The sequence below is a fragment of the Nansenia antarctica genome (genome assembly GCF_963989245.1).
Source record: "Nansenia antarctica genome assembly, chromosome: 1".
NCBI lineage: Eukaryota > Metazoa > Chordata > Actinopteri > Argentiniformes > Microstomatidae > Nansenia > Nansenia antarctica.
In genome coordinates, this window is record NC_137674.1 from 72,688,405 (window position 1) to 72,705,244 (window position 16,840).

Here is a 16,840-nt window from a genome sequence, read left to right on the forward strand (position 1 = left end):
TGTGTGTATTTGTGTGTATTTCTGAGTGTGTGTATACACTTTGTCACGCCAGAGGAGTGTTATAAATTGCAAAAAGGAAATGAGACAGGAATGACTTTAAGCACTACACAGCGTGGTCAGATAGAGAGCCTCCCTTTACAGACCAAGACTTTCATATCATCTCTGTTGCCTGAAGGAGTAGTGAAGGCAGTAGAATATGAGGTCATGTTATACCAATAAAGAAGGCAAATATCGATTCTGAGATCTTTTGACCTTCCAAAGTTGGAACAATGCATTGCTTCTTCAGCCAACCAAAAATGTTCCTTCGGTTTCTGAAACTTTTCTGAATCTAACAAAGGCCTACTGGGTTAGGCTGTTGAGCAATCGATATGAGCAAGACATCCAGTAATTAGTGAACGAGCGATTGTGTCGAGTCATTCATGAGAGAAAACAATAACTGTCACAAGAACTGTGTGGTAATCAGATTTTTTTTATTTGGCCAACTATATTTGCACTGGTGATGCACCGGAATGTTTTGGACTGTTTTGGTTTGCACTGGTGATGCACCGATACCAGTTTTTTTCAAACCAAGTACAAGTCCTTACATTTGGGCACTTGGCGATACCGAGTACCGATACTGAGTACTTAATAATACCATTATACCATTCTAATAATGTCTATGAATGAATGAATGAATGAATGAATGAATGAATGAATGAATGAATGGACTTTATTGTCATTGCTACAGTACAGGTACCAAACAACGAAATTTAGGAGGGGTGGCTCCCCTGGTGTTAGGAAAAGAAAAAAAAAATCACAAGAAGGGAAGGAGCTGGTTTACATAAATAAAGGCTATGTACACAATCCACTGTACTATACTGTACAGATAGACGACTAGGGTTGTCATATTGCACAATAGTATTGTTTCACGTTATTTAAAGTGTCACAGTTTGCAGGCTTGAAATGTACATGTTTGTGCCTCAGCACTACACCTGATTTTTTCAGTCCAGCAGCTGCCATACAATCCGTCCAGACTGTCCAGGGCCCAGAACTTAGGTCTTTGCTGTGTTTAGGGCCTGGACGGCCCTGTGGTAGAAGCTGTTCTTCAGTCTGTTAGTCTTAGCGGCCAGGTTCCTGAACCGCCTTTTCGAGGGCAGCCTGGTAAAGTGTACGTACCCAGGGTGGGTCGGGTCCCTGGAGATCTTGGAGGCCTTCCTGAGACAGCGTGTGTTGTACAGCTCTTCCAGAGAGGGGAGGGGGGCGCCGGTGAAGACACATTTTATTTTGATCAGCTGTTCCTCACTTTCTGAATGTAACAAATTAAATATGTGACAGGGTCTGGTGTTTTGGTCCCCAAGCCGGCAAGGATATTTTTTTTTTAGATTATGAAAAGTGCAGATTGTAAGCTTTCAAATGATGTGTCATACATTGATATCTGAAAATAGTTGAAGAAGCTATGCTTATTTGAATGTTGCTACACAAACCAAATACCGGTGTACCAACAAAATGCTCTTAATCAAAACAGACGTGTTTGCTACCATTGCGATGCTAGCTAGCTAGTAGCATATAACTGCATGTTTAGCACATCACAGCATGTTGTTAGAACATGAACATGCTAAAAACACATAACTACACATAACTAGATGATCACACAGTCCTTGCTTTTGGTTGCAGCCGATGACACAGTCTCGGCTGACCGAACGGTCCGCTTTACTCTGCCTTTGTTCTTGGCAGTGGAGGCCGCAAGGTTGGCAGATTGGCGGTTTGATCCCGGCTGGCCACATGTTGAGGTGTCTTTGGGCAAGACACTGAACCCCAAATTGCTCCCAATGAGCGGGCCGGCTCCTTGCGTGGTAGCTTGCCGCCATTGGTGTGTGGACGTGTGTGCGAATGGGTGAATGAGAGGAGCGCTTTGGAATAAGGCGCTATATAAGTCAGTCCATTTACCACACAGCCTTGTGGGGCTCCAGTGCGATGTTGTGAGGCTACGAGGAAAGCTGCTTGTGCTGCTTCCTGTCTGTCAGGAAGTCATTGATCCACTTCCAGGTGGGCTCAGGCACGCTCAGCTGGGACGAGCTTGTCCTGGAGAAGAGTTGGGACGAGGGTATTGAATGTGGAGCCCACAAACAGGATCCTGGCATAGGTGCCAGGGGAGTCTCGGTGCTGGAGGATCATAAGTGTATAAAGATAGAATCTAAGACCCAATCATAAAACTAACTTTATTCCACTCCAAGCTTTTTCGTCTTTTTTTTTCATTATTAGTTTTTTTTTACTTCCTACTACAGTATAAACTTTAGATGACCTCTTCCGGCATATCACGCCATGAGGCATAATGTGAAATAGCTGCAACCTTTCCACCAGTATCAGCTTTAGTAAATCACAGTCTGGGTCTCCCAATTGATTTTCATGACTGCTTTCTCTCTCCAATTTCACCCCAGGGCGTGCCAACCACTGGTCAGCCATCATCGGGGCCTCCCACTCTAAGGACTATGTGCTGTGGGAGTATGGAGGTTACTCCAGTGACGGGGTGAAATCGGTGGCGGAGCTGGGCTCACCTGTCAAGATGGAAGAGGAGATCAGACAGAAGGTAAGTCATGTATTCAACATTCTAGAATAGAATAGAATAGAATCGCTTTGTTCCCGTTGTACAAGACGGCATGTGACACGTTCTAGTCTTTTGGTCCGCATGTCGGCAACCGATTAAAATATTCAGACTTTGTGAAACACGGAACTACGTTTCAATGTTGAGAATCGCAACACAAACTCGCTAGTCGAGTCAAAATACTGCAACGCAATGGATTGGGTGAGTATTCCCCACTGCTACCTAGTTAGCTATAACACTACTTTATATTGTTAGCAGGCTCACAAAACAAGCTGTGTTAGTTGACTAGCGATGTGTCGTTGATTTTCAAGAAAAGTCATCAGATCCCGATATGCGGACCAAAGCATTAAGAACGTGTCACATTTGTTTCTGAGTGGTGGGTGTTGTTAAAGTATCGCTCTATCTCAATCAATCAGAACTGTCTTTTTTTTCTTATGGCTCAATGTTTCACATGTACATACTAGGGCTGCACGATTAATCGATTTTAAATCGAAATCGCGATTTGAAATGATGCGATTAGCTAATCGCAAAGCCTGCGATTTGCCTGCGATTTTTATTTTTTTATTTTTTTATTTTTTATAAACCTTTATTTTACCAGGAAGTCACATTGAGATTAAAACCTCTTTTGGAAATTTGATCAGCACTCATGGAATGCCTCTTGTCCAATCAAATTACTTGGTCTCTTTATGACTTTGAACCCGGCGCTCTCAGAGCGAATTTACGAACGCAGGCATAGGTTGTGTCACGACAGTCAGTCCAATTATTATGAGACTTTGGGCTAACGTAACGGAGACAATTAGACACCACTTGGCTTACTGGACGTATGATAAACGTTAGTATGTTATAATTGCGACAGGTAAGTGTACAATTTCACTATACTAACTGTACCAGCCAAGTGCATGTCGGTGCTGTTAGTCCAGCCTTAAACTTAGCTTAGCTAACTTGTAGTCTTCGAGACGGTAGCTTAGCTTAGCTACTCATGCTAACCCGGCGTTAAAGTACAGACACAGAGTTGACAGTCTCAGCAACCTGCGGGTTGGTGTTTATATAGTATAGCAGGCTTATGGATACATGGAAGTTAACTGTTCTGTTGTCAAACATGAATGTGTCCTGTATGCATAACCTCATACCATTCGTTCATACCAGCCGGCTTTAAAGACGCAGAGGTTAGCCTAGCCTAGCCTTGGTCTGAAGTATGTCACAGATTCCTAAGTCAAGGTGACGTGTGTCTGTGCTCCATAGTCAGAGACCACCATTCTATCATTCATCAGTTCGACTGTTGATCGAGTCATCTAGATGTGGTCCTTTCAGTTATAGTCACAGTGTATCCCCAAATGATCATTTTAATAGCTGGATCATCTTAGAAAGTAGCCACCTGTCTAGATGAGATATACAATTCATATCTTTTAAGTTCTCATCCTTGCATTAGAATTAGAGCAGTTAATAGTTTGATGGTATCATGTGGTAATGCTCTCTGAAAATAGGTGATAGACAGATTCATCCAATCACCTGCCAAGTATTTTTTGAAAGTACCTGCCCTTTTCCAAACAGCTTCCAACGGAGCTTTCCTAGATGGTTGTGTGAAACAAACCACCTGAGTCAGGTTAGTAATGCTCCATTGATTGATTGATTGAAAACTTTATTAGAAGATTTGCAGAAGTAGGTACATGATAGTACATATTACATACAAGGTCAACTAACAGGATAAAAACCCAAGAAAGCCACTGGCTCATTTCAATTGGGGTCCTTGATTGATCACCATCACATGTCCTTGATTGATCACCATCACGTTTTAATCTGAAGCTTGATTTTAAAGCAACCCAACTTTAAAGCAACCCAATGTAAGTTTAGTTCTTTCACTCGTAGCTCGGGCTGTGGGGGTGCTAGAGGAGGGAGCCTCTAAGTCCCCTGAAGACGTACAAACAAACTGCACGTTGATACGACCTTCCTAGCCGGAGATATGGCCACACTTTACAAAAACTCCCTTTTTTTTTTTTTTTTTGCTATTTAAAAAATAAATTATCGCAAATTAATCGCAATCGCGATATCTGTCCAAATAATCGCAATTCGATTTTCCCCCCAAATCGTGCAGCCCTAGTACATACCTCTGCACAGATCTTGAGAAACAAATAAATTGGGAAGACATGAGCTGTGCACCGCCGCTGGGTCTAGTAGATATCGTGCTGGTGTTAGGGTTCCGTTTACTGCTACTGCTGTGGGAGACCTAGGAGGCTGTGAGGCATGTCCTCGACGGCCCAAGATCTATTGTTGTGTGTTCTTAATTCAGTCTAATCGTGCGGGGGCTCCGACAGATGTCAGTGTGGGTATCGTGATCGATGAGGGAGATAGATAATTGAGTTCGTCGGCCACTACGGTACCTTCCTCGTCTTCGACCTAACAACATTGGAATAAGGCAGTATTGGATGATCATGTCCTTGAGGTCTCCATGTAAGAGGCATTCATGCTATTGCTTCCTCCCACTCTCTATCCTATACCTCCCCTTTCCTCCTCCTCTCTCAGGAGATTGTATCCGGTATCTTTCTCTCTCTCTCTCCCTCTCGATTTCTCTCTCTCCCTCTCTATTTCTCTCTCTCACTCTCTCATTCTCTTGCCTTCCCTGCTTTTGTCCTCTCTCTCATTGTCTCAGTCTCTCACGTTCCTAAAATAGTTGTAGCTGGAGTGAGCAGATGGAGGCCTGTGGAGTGCTTATTGTAGGGTAATATTGAAGACCTGGAGTCACAGCAGATAATGAGAGCTCTACTGCGAGCGCTGGGGTCCGTGCGTCACTGCCGACTCGCTAGACTGCTATATTATTATCATCTTATATATCGCTGTGCCTGGTCCCCCTCCGATCCTACCGCAAAGATACCGTGAAGTAGGATAGCTAAGATTACCAGAAAGCAAGCTACGAACAATTTCCCACCGGGAAAGCCAACATGGATTACAATCACAGGTTTTGTTCTATTCACCCTGCAAGCGTACATGGCCGTGATATAAATGTACCTATACAGTCAAATTATTTGTTTTCATTTTTTCATTTTTTTCTCTCTAGTACGACTTCCCAGTGGGGGAGTGAACGATCCAATCCCCCCCCCCCCCCCCCCCCCCCACCGCCCCCCACCCACTATATCACTTGAGCTAACCCCAAGGATCTCAATATAAGACATTTACCCTATAAAGAGACAGGACCAAACCAATACCCAACCCCCGCAGGGTGAGGGGGTGTGAGAGTCATGTTGATGGAACGCTGCGTGGTTCTGTCCATGGCAGAGAGGAGGAAGAGGGGATGTTGTCCAGGTCTCTTGATAAAGACTATTGTATTGATGAGCCTGCGGTCGTCAGGGGAGACCACCAGTAAAGCATGATTGAGTGAAGCGCGATTGGCTGTCACCTGATCCCTGGGCAGCGATTATACTGGCGATCAATACGGATCGGTCTGTTTGAAACAAAGCTGCGTGCCGATTACTAACCACCCTCACAACCACTATGACTGTTTACACTGACCAGGCTTAACTGTGTGTGTGTGTGTGTGTGTGTGTGTGTGTGTGAATGAATGAATGAATGGTCTTTATTGTCATTAATACCATACAACGAAATTTAGGAGGGGGGGCTCCCCTGGTGCTTGGAAAAAATACTAAAAACAAGAAGGGAAAAGAGCTGGTTTACATAAATAAAGGCTATATACACTATCCACTATACTATACTACTATACTATACAAATAAAAACACTGTGCTGTACTGTGCTGTGTGTGTGTGTGTGTGTGTGTGTGTGTGTGTGTGTGTGTGTACTTACATTGCGGTGAGCGCATACATTTTCCAGCACTATGCGCTACCATTGGGGCGGCTGTGGCACAGCCGGTAGACCCGGCATCTAACGATCGCAGAGTCGGCCTTCAATGGCTGTGACCCGATGCCTAGATGCCCCCCTCTAGAACATAAATGCATTTCGTTGTACTCTGTGCAATGACAAACTTTGAATCCCCTTTCCTTTCCTTTCCTTTACCACCTGAGCCACAGAGGACACACACACATAACCTCTCATTATATTAGAGGGTGAAGGATGTTTCATAGCTGGCCCTCGTATGTTGTGATAACCAGAAGCTAACAGATGCAGCTGTCTCCCTAGCCTTAGGCAGCTAGTATGTTGGCATTCAGTATGTTCCGTTTTTTCTCATCTCTCACAACACGCACGCACGCCCGCACACACACACACACACACACACACACACACACAGACATACACGCACACACACACATACACATACACATACACACACACACACACACACACACACACACACACACACACACACAGTCTCTGTTTGTCCTTGAGGGAAGTGAGTCTGTGGGTAAAGGAAGGAGCCTCTATGTTTTTGAGCAGCGGAGCAAGAAAAGTGCTCCTCTGTAAATGCTGACACAAACAGAAAGCTGTTTCGCTTTTGTGTCAGGTGGAGCGTCTGGAGGGAGCGACTTAGCGTCGAGCGCAAAATTGATATTCATAGCCAGCCTCGCTGTGTGAGCCAAGGGGTGCACTGATCTCAATGTTCATACAAAGTTTCATTTGCTGAGGCAAGGAGGCGTGCAGCGCATACCCCCCATTCCCCCCACCCCCTCCTCCCCACCACCAGCCCCCCCCCCCCCTCCCCGCGCACACGCACGCGCGTCAACAGCACGTGTTGACGGCTTCATTTTTTATCAGGAGTTTGTCATCCTTTCTACAGCGGAGAGCGGGGCTGCGCTGTGCCATCTGTTTTGGTTTGGTTTTTAACACACGTCTGAATCCATTTCGAGAAACCGTGCGCTGTTGTCTTCACCGAGACCTCTTAAAGCACGGGAACGGAATAACAACTTTCTCAGTCTGCGGTGTGGAAAAACTCAAAGCCGTCGTATTGAGTGAACCCATACACTGTTAGGAAACGGGTCACGACCACAACACTACTGTCCGGTGCTGTTACTGTTCCCTCCATGACCAAGCATGTATTAACAAAACGAGGCCGCGAAGGTGTGATCACCACGCTAGGCTGGATTCAATTTATCGCCCCCCCCCCCTCTCCCTTCCTTCCCCCCTCCCCCTTCCTCCTAGGGTGACCAGGTCCCAACAAACCAAATGTGGGACAAGGAGTATGTTTGTGTGGGACAATGTGGGACACCCTCTCAACAGGCCTGGATCGAACTTAAGGTGCCCCTGGTAGCATCCCCCTCCCCCCCCGCCCCCCCGGCCGAGAGAGCTATGTCTATCCAATTTTTGTGCATTTCCATTCTGTTTCCTATTCTGTTTGGTTTATTCAGTAGCATCCAATAGACTATGCAGATAAAAACAAATATATCTTATTTGAATGTGAACCTCACAATAAAGTATCTGTATGGAGCAGAAAGTGAGGTCAAAGTGCAGTATCAATTTAGTATATTAATAAAGAAAAGTAGCATGACAGTGTTAGGCCTGTAGATGATTGAGTATGTAGGTCTAGCTAGCTAACTTGCCTCCCATTTGCAACACAAATGCATTGACATAGGTGTCAAGGCGCGCACACACTAGACGAAAACAACAACGAAAACAACACACAATGACAGTGATAACAGCTAGGCAAAGGATAAACCAATTGCCCAAGTCATTTTTCAGTTTTTAGATAGCCTGAAACTACAGATGGTAAGCTTTCAAATGATGTGTCATACATTGAAATCGGAAAAGAATTGAAGACGACACGATTATTTGAATGTTGGTACACCTCAGACAGAGACTGGGAGAAAAATCACTCTGCTGCAGCAACAAAACAGCTAGCGGCTAACAGTGGTACATCGCTATGAACGTCTAACTACGTTTTTATAACATCACACAACATGCTGATAGAACATGAACATGCTAAAAACACATAAATAGATGAACACTGTAGTCCTTGCTTTTGAACACATCCTAAAACGAAAGTGGTCACTTACCAGTAGCCTACGGCAAACGAGAACAGTGAATCCAATCCAGACATTATAAGTATTTAGTGATAGTTAGACTATTGTTGATTATATCGAGTGGGCTGGGTACTTTAAAACTTGAAGTTGGTGTTGTGAAAAAAAACAAAAACTTTCACTTTATGACCCCTTTGAGTCAGCGGGTGGTTCGCACATTCAGCCAGCTCCCTATGTCCACGTGGGGCAAAGTCCATTGCCATGGGAACATTAATGCTGTTTCCTGATAGGCTGAAGACGTTCCATAGAATCTGGACGTTCTGCTGCAACTGAACATGTCCAATCGCTGCGCTTGGTTGCGGTGCTTTGTTGCGGCGCTTAGATGGACACTGGCCCCGTGATGATAGCCTTCCCTGCTTTCTCCACAGCCATTGGATAAATCTGATTTTAGAAAAGTGTTTTAGCCAATCAAAATTAAATATGCGGGACGCACCAAAAGTCGTGAAAATGCTGTGCAGTCCCGCGCAAAGCGGGACATCTGGTCACCCTACTTCCTCCCCCCTTCATGTTTTCCCCGAGCCACAGGCTGCTGTGTGACCAGCCCGACATTCGTTACGATCGCTCCCGTGGGACCCCTTGCGCGCTAATGAAAATATGATTGCATGTAAGAGCCTTCTGCAATGGAGATGTCGCCCACGCGCTCTCAGCCACCTCCGCTGCCGACGGCCCCCCCCGTACAGTCATCGCGGGCGCCAGGTCACTTATTACATTTGGAGCGATCTGTTTGAAAAACATCACGTTTCACTGTGGCCGACCCCATTAAGAACGTTTGCGTTCGAGTGGACAGCGACAATAACGTGGAAAGGCTAAATGTCTAAGCAGATACTTTGTTTTGTTGTTTTATACATTTGCAACAGATATAGAGTAAATACTCTCTCCATGTCCGTGTGTGCTTAAGGAATGTCATCATATATGAACGTAACGAGATGGAACATTTCTTTCGCATTGTCCCTTGCCATTACACCTAACAAGTGTTTATTTTCTGTTCCATTTGCCAGCACAAATCTGCCTATCTGTCTAGCACATAAATCTGTCTAGCACATAAATCTGTCTAGCACATAAATCTGTCTAAGGGGGGTGGGTGGGGGTGGGGGGGGGCTTTGGCAAGACCCTGTATTCGTAACTGAATCCATTGCGGACCCCTTCCCCCTCTGGAGTGATTTGTATATGCGGGCAGCCATTCGAGAAGCTCGGTGTAGCATTAATGACACGTCTAATGAGACTCACTCTCCCTCCTCTCTATCGCTATCTCTGTCTCGCTCTCTCTCTCGCTATCTCTCTCTCTCTCTCTGCCTCTCTCTCCCTCTCTCCCTCTCTCTCTCCCTCTTTCTCTCTGCCTCTCTCTCTCTACGGTGAGGGGGGGGGGGGAGTGGCGAGGACCTCTGACATCTCTTGGGATTCGATCGTTGACATCTCTCCCGTTTCCCCAGAAACACTGTGGGGCGCGTTTCATTACCGCAACGGTATGATGCGCCCACAGAATGTAAAAATTCTGGCGAGGCCGTTAGCGGTTCCAGACTGGTGACAGCAGCGCCAGATGCCGTAGGCTGCGGGACCCAGGGGGGATGTTCCGACATGAGGTGGCGGAGATGGAGAAGGAACACACACAGATGCTGATAGTGGTGTTCACCCCGAAATGGCGGAGTAGGAAGCGTCCTGTATAATTGTTATCCCTGTGTGAGACTGGCGTCAGGCGACCCTCCACCAGCCTCCGTTCTCCACCTGTATGTGGGGGGGGGTCACCATCTCTGAGCCGGTGTAGCTACCGAATTTGAAGGGTTGTCCGAATTTGCTTCCGTTTACAGCTCTGCAGTCAATCATAGCAGCCAAACTCCGCGACCACATCCCAGTCGCCGGCGCTGAGCCCCTCGGGATGGACTTGCCAAGGCTATCCTGGGTGAGGCTCAATCGTCTCCGGACCGGCGTCGGGCGTTTCCGCTCATCAATGCACAGATGGGGCTTGGCCCCAAATGCGTCGTGCGAGTGTGGCGCAGAGGACCAAACCGCAGACCATATTATCCTGGATTGCCCGGTGTACCACCCACCCAACGGGATGCATGGTCTGTCGGTATTAGATGACGAGACGATGACGTGGCTTCTGGAGGGGTGTCCAGAAATATAGCCCGGGTGAGCCCCTCAACCAGGTCTCGGGGTGGTAAAAGGGTAGCCCCTCGGCCCCGAGCCTGGTGGAGTGGAGAGGAAAAACAACTACCCATACGCCGAAGAATCATAATGTGTAACGTCATCACAGCCAATCATACAGTGATCATACAGAACCCTGTTCAAATTCGGACAACCATTCAACTTTGGTACCTACACCGGTCCACAGGTGTTTACTGAACAGAGATGCTGCGGGATGTGTTATATAAACCCGGAGGGTCAATGTATAGTTCAAATATCGTCTATGAACTGGATCACTTTCTTACCTCATTCACCCACGGAATCCCTAGTTTCTCTCCTTCTCTCTTTCTCTCTCTCGCTCCCCCTCTCTCTCTGGCATTCCCAGGAGCCTGTTGAGAGCATTGTCTGTTCTCAGAGGCACCATATGACAGTGTGTCTCAAACTCCCTATGGGAGAAGTGGCCATTACACAACAGTATTGATCATTCTTTGAAGTTAAAGAGGAATGATATGACATCATGTTCGAGAGAGAGAGTGAGAGAGAGAGAGAGAGAGAGAGAGAGATACATTTCTCAGTGAGTGCTCTATTAAATGTAGAAGTCGGATTGGTTAATATGACATCATAGCACCAGGAATGCATTATACAGTACGACGTACATTTAACCTTAAAATAGTTGTGTTAGTGTCTCTCTCTTTCTCTCACACATAGACCACACACACATACAGACATGCACGCACGCACGCACGCACACACACACACACACACTCGCTCTCACTCTAAGGACACCCAATGCTGTGACTGCGAATGGACTTTGTCCAGATTTACATATCGATAATGACCAAATGCCCTGCACCCCCCCACCCCCCTCCCCCCACAGCCCCTGTGTGAGGCTGGTACTGTACATCTGAGAGGGCTTAATGAACGTGTTAACTGAGAGAGCCCTGCTCCTTTCTCGCATCATTAGGTTCTAGAATGTAATGCGAGTGAAGATCGGACCGGGCCGAGTTTTGAGTTGATACCGTGGCTAACTAATCAGACGCTACTTGAGTCCGTCAGACAGTGATATGGCTGCTGGTTCCCGACTCCCGAGCAATAGTACACAGATGAGCTGCTAAAATGGCTGCCTTTCATCCTCCATCCTGGTGCTTGTTCTCTCTAAGCGGGAACTGCTACAGTATACACAACACATCCATTGCACATTGACTCAGAGATGTCTAACAATCAATACTCAGTGAAAGAATAATATCCTGTTGCCAGAACTTGAAGTCAGTTCAAAAACAATATCGGGATTGTTTCCAAGTGTAAACAGATTGAAACCACAGATGAAGTGTCATGATTTATTAATGAGCCCCTAGACTGCACACAGCAGCTTTGTTTATCAGTGAGTGAGTGAGTGCTCTCAGGAAGACAAGTGGCTCGCTAAACGGGGTCAGGTTGCGTTGGGCTTTGTAGTTTAAATAGGGTCAGGGGTACCCAGAGGTTTGTAGTTTTTCCTCTCTAGAGTGCTCGTGAGCTCGAACCACTCTCAACCGTGCTGGATAATGAAGCACCGAGAGGGTCAACTCTGCCAGCTACTATCAAACACATCTACTAAGGAGGCCAGGTGCTTAATCTGTGCTCCCAGAATAACAGGCAACACGTGGGGAACGGCAGTGGTGTAGTCTAGTTTTTTCTAGTGGGTATACTGTGATTTTGCCCTCCCAGTCAGAGCGACACCTGTCCCGTAGCGACACCCCATAAGCACCACCACACTCACTTATGCATACAGTATGCATCTACACCGGTGTTTGCTGCCTTGGGGGGGGGGGTGGCATGGACTGTACTTGTACATCAAGCTGCCTCACGCTACAGAAACAGGAGATAGGCTCCTGCCCCCTAAGGGCCGTTAGGCTCGAGAACCATCGGTTCTCAAGGCTACTTATGTGGTCTTGACACTTTCTCACCTGGTTCTTGCTCTCTCTCTGGTGTGCCGACACCATCCTGCTCTCTCTCATTCTCTCCCTCTCTATCCTCCTCTCTCCCTCTTTTGCTGTCAACCAAAAGGCAAATATAACAACCAGAGTATTTATAATTTAATAAGAGGTATACATTGAATTCATATCAAATCATAACATCATTCTAATTGAATATTGGGTTGCTCTGGGCAATAGAGTCAGATACTGTCTTTACTTACTCTCTCACCTGTAAAAAAACATTTCCAATGAGTGAGGGTTTGTTCCAATGCTTCAATCCACTGTCCATGTACTGTAAATATACCATTATGGTATTACCATAAAGCCCAATTCTAGCAGAATAAGAAAGATTGTATATCTACTTTAAGTAAAATAATAAAGTGCATCCAGTTAGCTCTTTAGCTGGCATGTGTGCAGCAGACTAGCTCATCTAATCACCTCTGAGCTAGCTAGCTTGCTAGTTCTTTGACACTATTATTCACACCATGAAACTATAATCAGACACTTTCTAATCAAAAAAATAACGACTAATTTGAACCAACTTTCTCTGTCAGAACACAATAATTATATTTGCTAACGTTTCAACTTGCTTACTTTCTTCTGCAGAGCTTTCACCCTGCAAAAACTCTCTCGCGTCGCACGCGCACACAAAACAAAAACAAAACCATTCTCCAGCGTGGCACGAAGCGAAGTGTGGAGGTCTGGCCCGCCCACCCCAAGGCAATTGTAGGGGAAATACTGAGAGCATTCTGAACGACTGGTTATGCGATAACAAACATGTCAGAAAGTTCGAAGTAAGTGCTTCATAACACAGACGGGGTGAATTTTATGAATAAAAGTGTGAAAGTTCTGTCACAAAACGCTGTTACGTATCCTCGCGCATTTTTTAGTGGGTATACGCAAATCCTTGGCCTTTCCTAGTGGGTATACGCCGTAGTCCTGCGTATCACGTAGACTACACCACTGGGGAACGGCATATAGGTCTGTTGTAAACTGTACTGTCGGATGGGTTAGAGGCTGTCATTCTGTTCTCTAACTCCTGTGATAAACATATTTGTGACACGGTCTGGTGAAAAGTTCCGCATGTCGCCAAAAAAAACTCAAAATAAAAAAATTATCAGGATCACTAAATACTTAATCATTTGTGAATTTGATTCACTGTATCGTCTGCCGTAGGCATCCTCTGCCGTACTTTTGAGGACGTGTGCAAAAGCAAGGACTGTGTGATCATCTAATTACTGTGTATGTGTTTTTTGCATGTTGATGTTTCAGCTATTAGCATGTTGTGATGCGCTAAACATGCAGTTAGATGCAGTTAGATGGTCATTTCCTTCTTAGCTGATAGCTATTAGCAGCTGTTTTGCGTGTGTTTTGATTCAGAGTGAGATTCTCCGGTATTTTGGTTTAAGGTGTACCAACATTCAATGATTTCAATGTTCATTTGAAAGCTTTACAATCTGCACTTTCATAATCTGGAAGAAAAAAAACTGAAAAATGACATTGCCCATGACCCTGTCACATTTACTTTACAACCTTGGTATTGAGAAGAATAGATCAAGCCTACTGTAGATGTAGAGTAGCCCTTTTAGTATTGTAATGATAGCTTGATACAGATGAACGTTGGGAAGAACAGCAAGTCATGTTTTGTCCCTGTGCATGTCAGGTCCACTGTGTGAGTCAGCAATTCATTTTGGAATGTTTCGATGTTGTTCCCTAAACACAATGCCTCCCCTGTGGACTTTCTCAGGGAGGTAATAGAATGGGAATATTGCTTAATAACCGGTAACTCTTACCCATAAAAATTCCAGATGGATGACAATATTTGTTTTGGGGGGGGGGGGTTTGGTTTGCCGGGAACTTGTTGGATAGTGCAGCGATGTTTTGTATGTGTGTCTTGTATGCCACAGATACGATCGAGGCATATTTCCCTTGTGAATGGCTCTAGGAAATACTTTTGCTCTGACAAAAAAACTGACTTTATCCCAATGTAGAACACGTTTTTTCCTCTCCAAATGTACATCCTCCTAACAACTGTAGGAAAAGGCGTGTTTAAACTTTCAATCCCCGGTTGATGAATGACAGGGCTCCCGGCAATCACACGGGTAGGTTGCCAACGGTGATGGTTGTTATTTTGTCAGTGTCCGTGGATATAATGATGGGAGGATCTGCTCGATGATGGATGTCCACGGGGTCTGTCTGTAGAGGGTCCCATCCGTCATGAGTCTGTGTCAAGAGTTGTCACCCAGACTCCAGACTCATACAGAACAGCACAGTGCTCTCGCTTTCTCTCTCTCTATCTCTCTCTTCCTACTCCCTGCCCCCCCCCTCTCTTTCTCTCTTCCTCTCTCTCTCTGCACCCCAACAACCCCCCCTGTTCTCTAGTCCTCTAATTCTGTCCGTCAGAGAGGTCTGTCTCTCTCTCTCTCTCTCTCTCTCTCCCTCTCTCTCTGAGGTCAGCTTGGCCACAGCAATTATCCATAAACGGTGTTCCCCGTGGGGGGTTGAGGGGGCCTGACCCCAGCCCTGCGCTGAGACCGTGCCAAGACACGGCGGGTCCGTGCCAGACCAGAGACGAGCAGGCGAGAGCAGCGGGCTGACAGAGAACACATTCCTTAACTCCCGTCACACAGACAGTCTTAAGCTAGCTAGCGAGCGTTGGGCGACTGCCACAGGCGACCTCCGTAGCTCACTAACGCTCCCTCCTGCCCTCCCTCCCTCCCTCCCTCGCTCACGGCCTTGCCCTCCGTCTCACCGTGCCATTATTTTTACCCGCTGAGCCTTTTGTTTTTCCGGTGGTCCTATCTGCCTGGGCCGACGGTCTGTTTGAAAACCGGGGGGCCACTGGAGGTTTAGCAGGCATGATTGTTTAATTGCAATCAACTGGCAGTTTTTCTGGTGGCTTGTCAAGCCGGCTTTGGGAGCTCGGCAGAGACATTCCTGTTTAGGAAAACAAAGCACTCACAAAAGCCTGATGCCTGCCTTGGCTCCCAAGACTGTTATTATGATTGGCAACATGGGACAGCACAGCCAAAGGCGAGCGGATTCTGAGATGTGATGGGGGTACAGCAGGCCAATGTGTGTGTGTGTGTGTGTGTGTGTGTGTGTGTGTGTGTGTGTGTGTGTGTGTGTGTGCGCGCGTGTGCGCATTTCTTAATGTGAAGAAAGAACAGAATGAAATGGGATTGTCTATAACAGTGATTCAATTCAAACATGTCTATAGGTGTTATTTCAAAGTAGTTGTCTTTCCAAGGAAGAAACAGAATGAGTTGTAGAGTGTTTGTTCAGCACGAGCAGGAGCAGAGATCCTCTGCATTGCTGACTCAGGAAGTCCTTTTTGGGGCCAATTAGACGGGTCAGCAAGAGGAGCTTCACCGACCCGGGGATTACCGATCCGATCCACCGACCCAGATGACTTCAGAATCACCCTCACCTTGGCAGGAGGTCGCTGCAGCTTTGATAATGCCACCCCAGTGCCCATAGATGCCAGCTTACACCCAGGAGTAGTAGGGGTTGATGACAGGAGGGCAAGCCAATGCCGGGAGGCCCCAGCTGCATCCTGTCTTTATGTGTACAGCAGGTGCGTTCAGGGTAGGCCAAGTATGGCGGACTCTTTCTTCTCTACAAGGCTACAAGCGTTTTGGGTACATTTCTGACTTATTTTTTGTGTGTGTTCCTGTGCCTGTTTGAGTAAGAGATGGAAGAGACAGACAGCAGTCCAATTAAACTCCTAAACTAATCGAAGGGTTAATCAACTAAGGGTTCGATTTGTAGTATCCAAAGGGAAAAGTCTTGCTTTAGAGCATTAGCTAATCAGTGCTATTAATACACTTAAAACCGCAAGGCGTGTGGTCAAATATGTTTACGTTTACGTTTATGTTTTCTGGCATTTAACAGACGCCTTTATCCCAAAAAAAATACATTTTGTCATAATTTATTTTAATATACAGTAGAAAAACTGAACAGGGGGATGGGGAGGTTTCAGGAGGGACAGTTAAGGTGCAGCCTGAAGAGACGGAGGTCTTCAGTCTACGGTGGGTGATGGGCAGTGACTCTGCAGACCTGACAGCAGCGGGGAGCTCGTTCCACCAGCGGGGCACCAGGACGGTGAAAAGCCGTGACCAGGTAGTGCGACAGCTGCAACCCCGTAGTGGCGGTGGTGGCAGTCGGCCAGCAGAGGTGGAGGAGCGGAGTGAAATACGCGCTTTTATGCCACAGCAGGGGGCTGGGT

General features: G+C 46.3%; 1 protein-coding gene across 1 annotated transcript in view; it reads left to right on the forward strand.

Annotated features, from left to right (window-relative positions):
* The window catches only part of spon1a (spondin 1a), a gene marked incomplete at both ends in the record, with an annotated part of 96,248 nt that overhangs the window by 18,610 nt on the left and 60,798 nt on the right, over positions 1-16,840 (forward strand). The window contains one exon of the mRNA XM_080537875.1: positions 2,418-2,566. Within this exon, the coding sequence (XP_080394001.1) occupies positions 2,418-2,566 (149 nt within the window). The remainder of the gene's footprint in view (positions 1-2,417; positions 2,567-16,840) is intronic.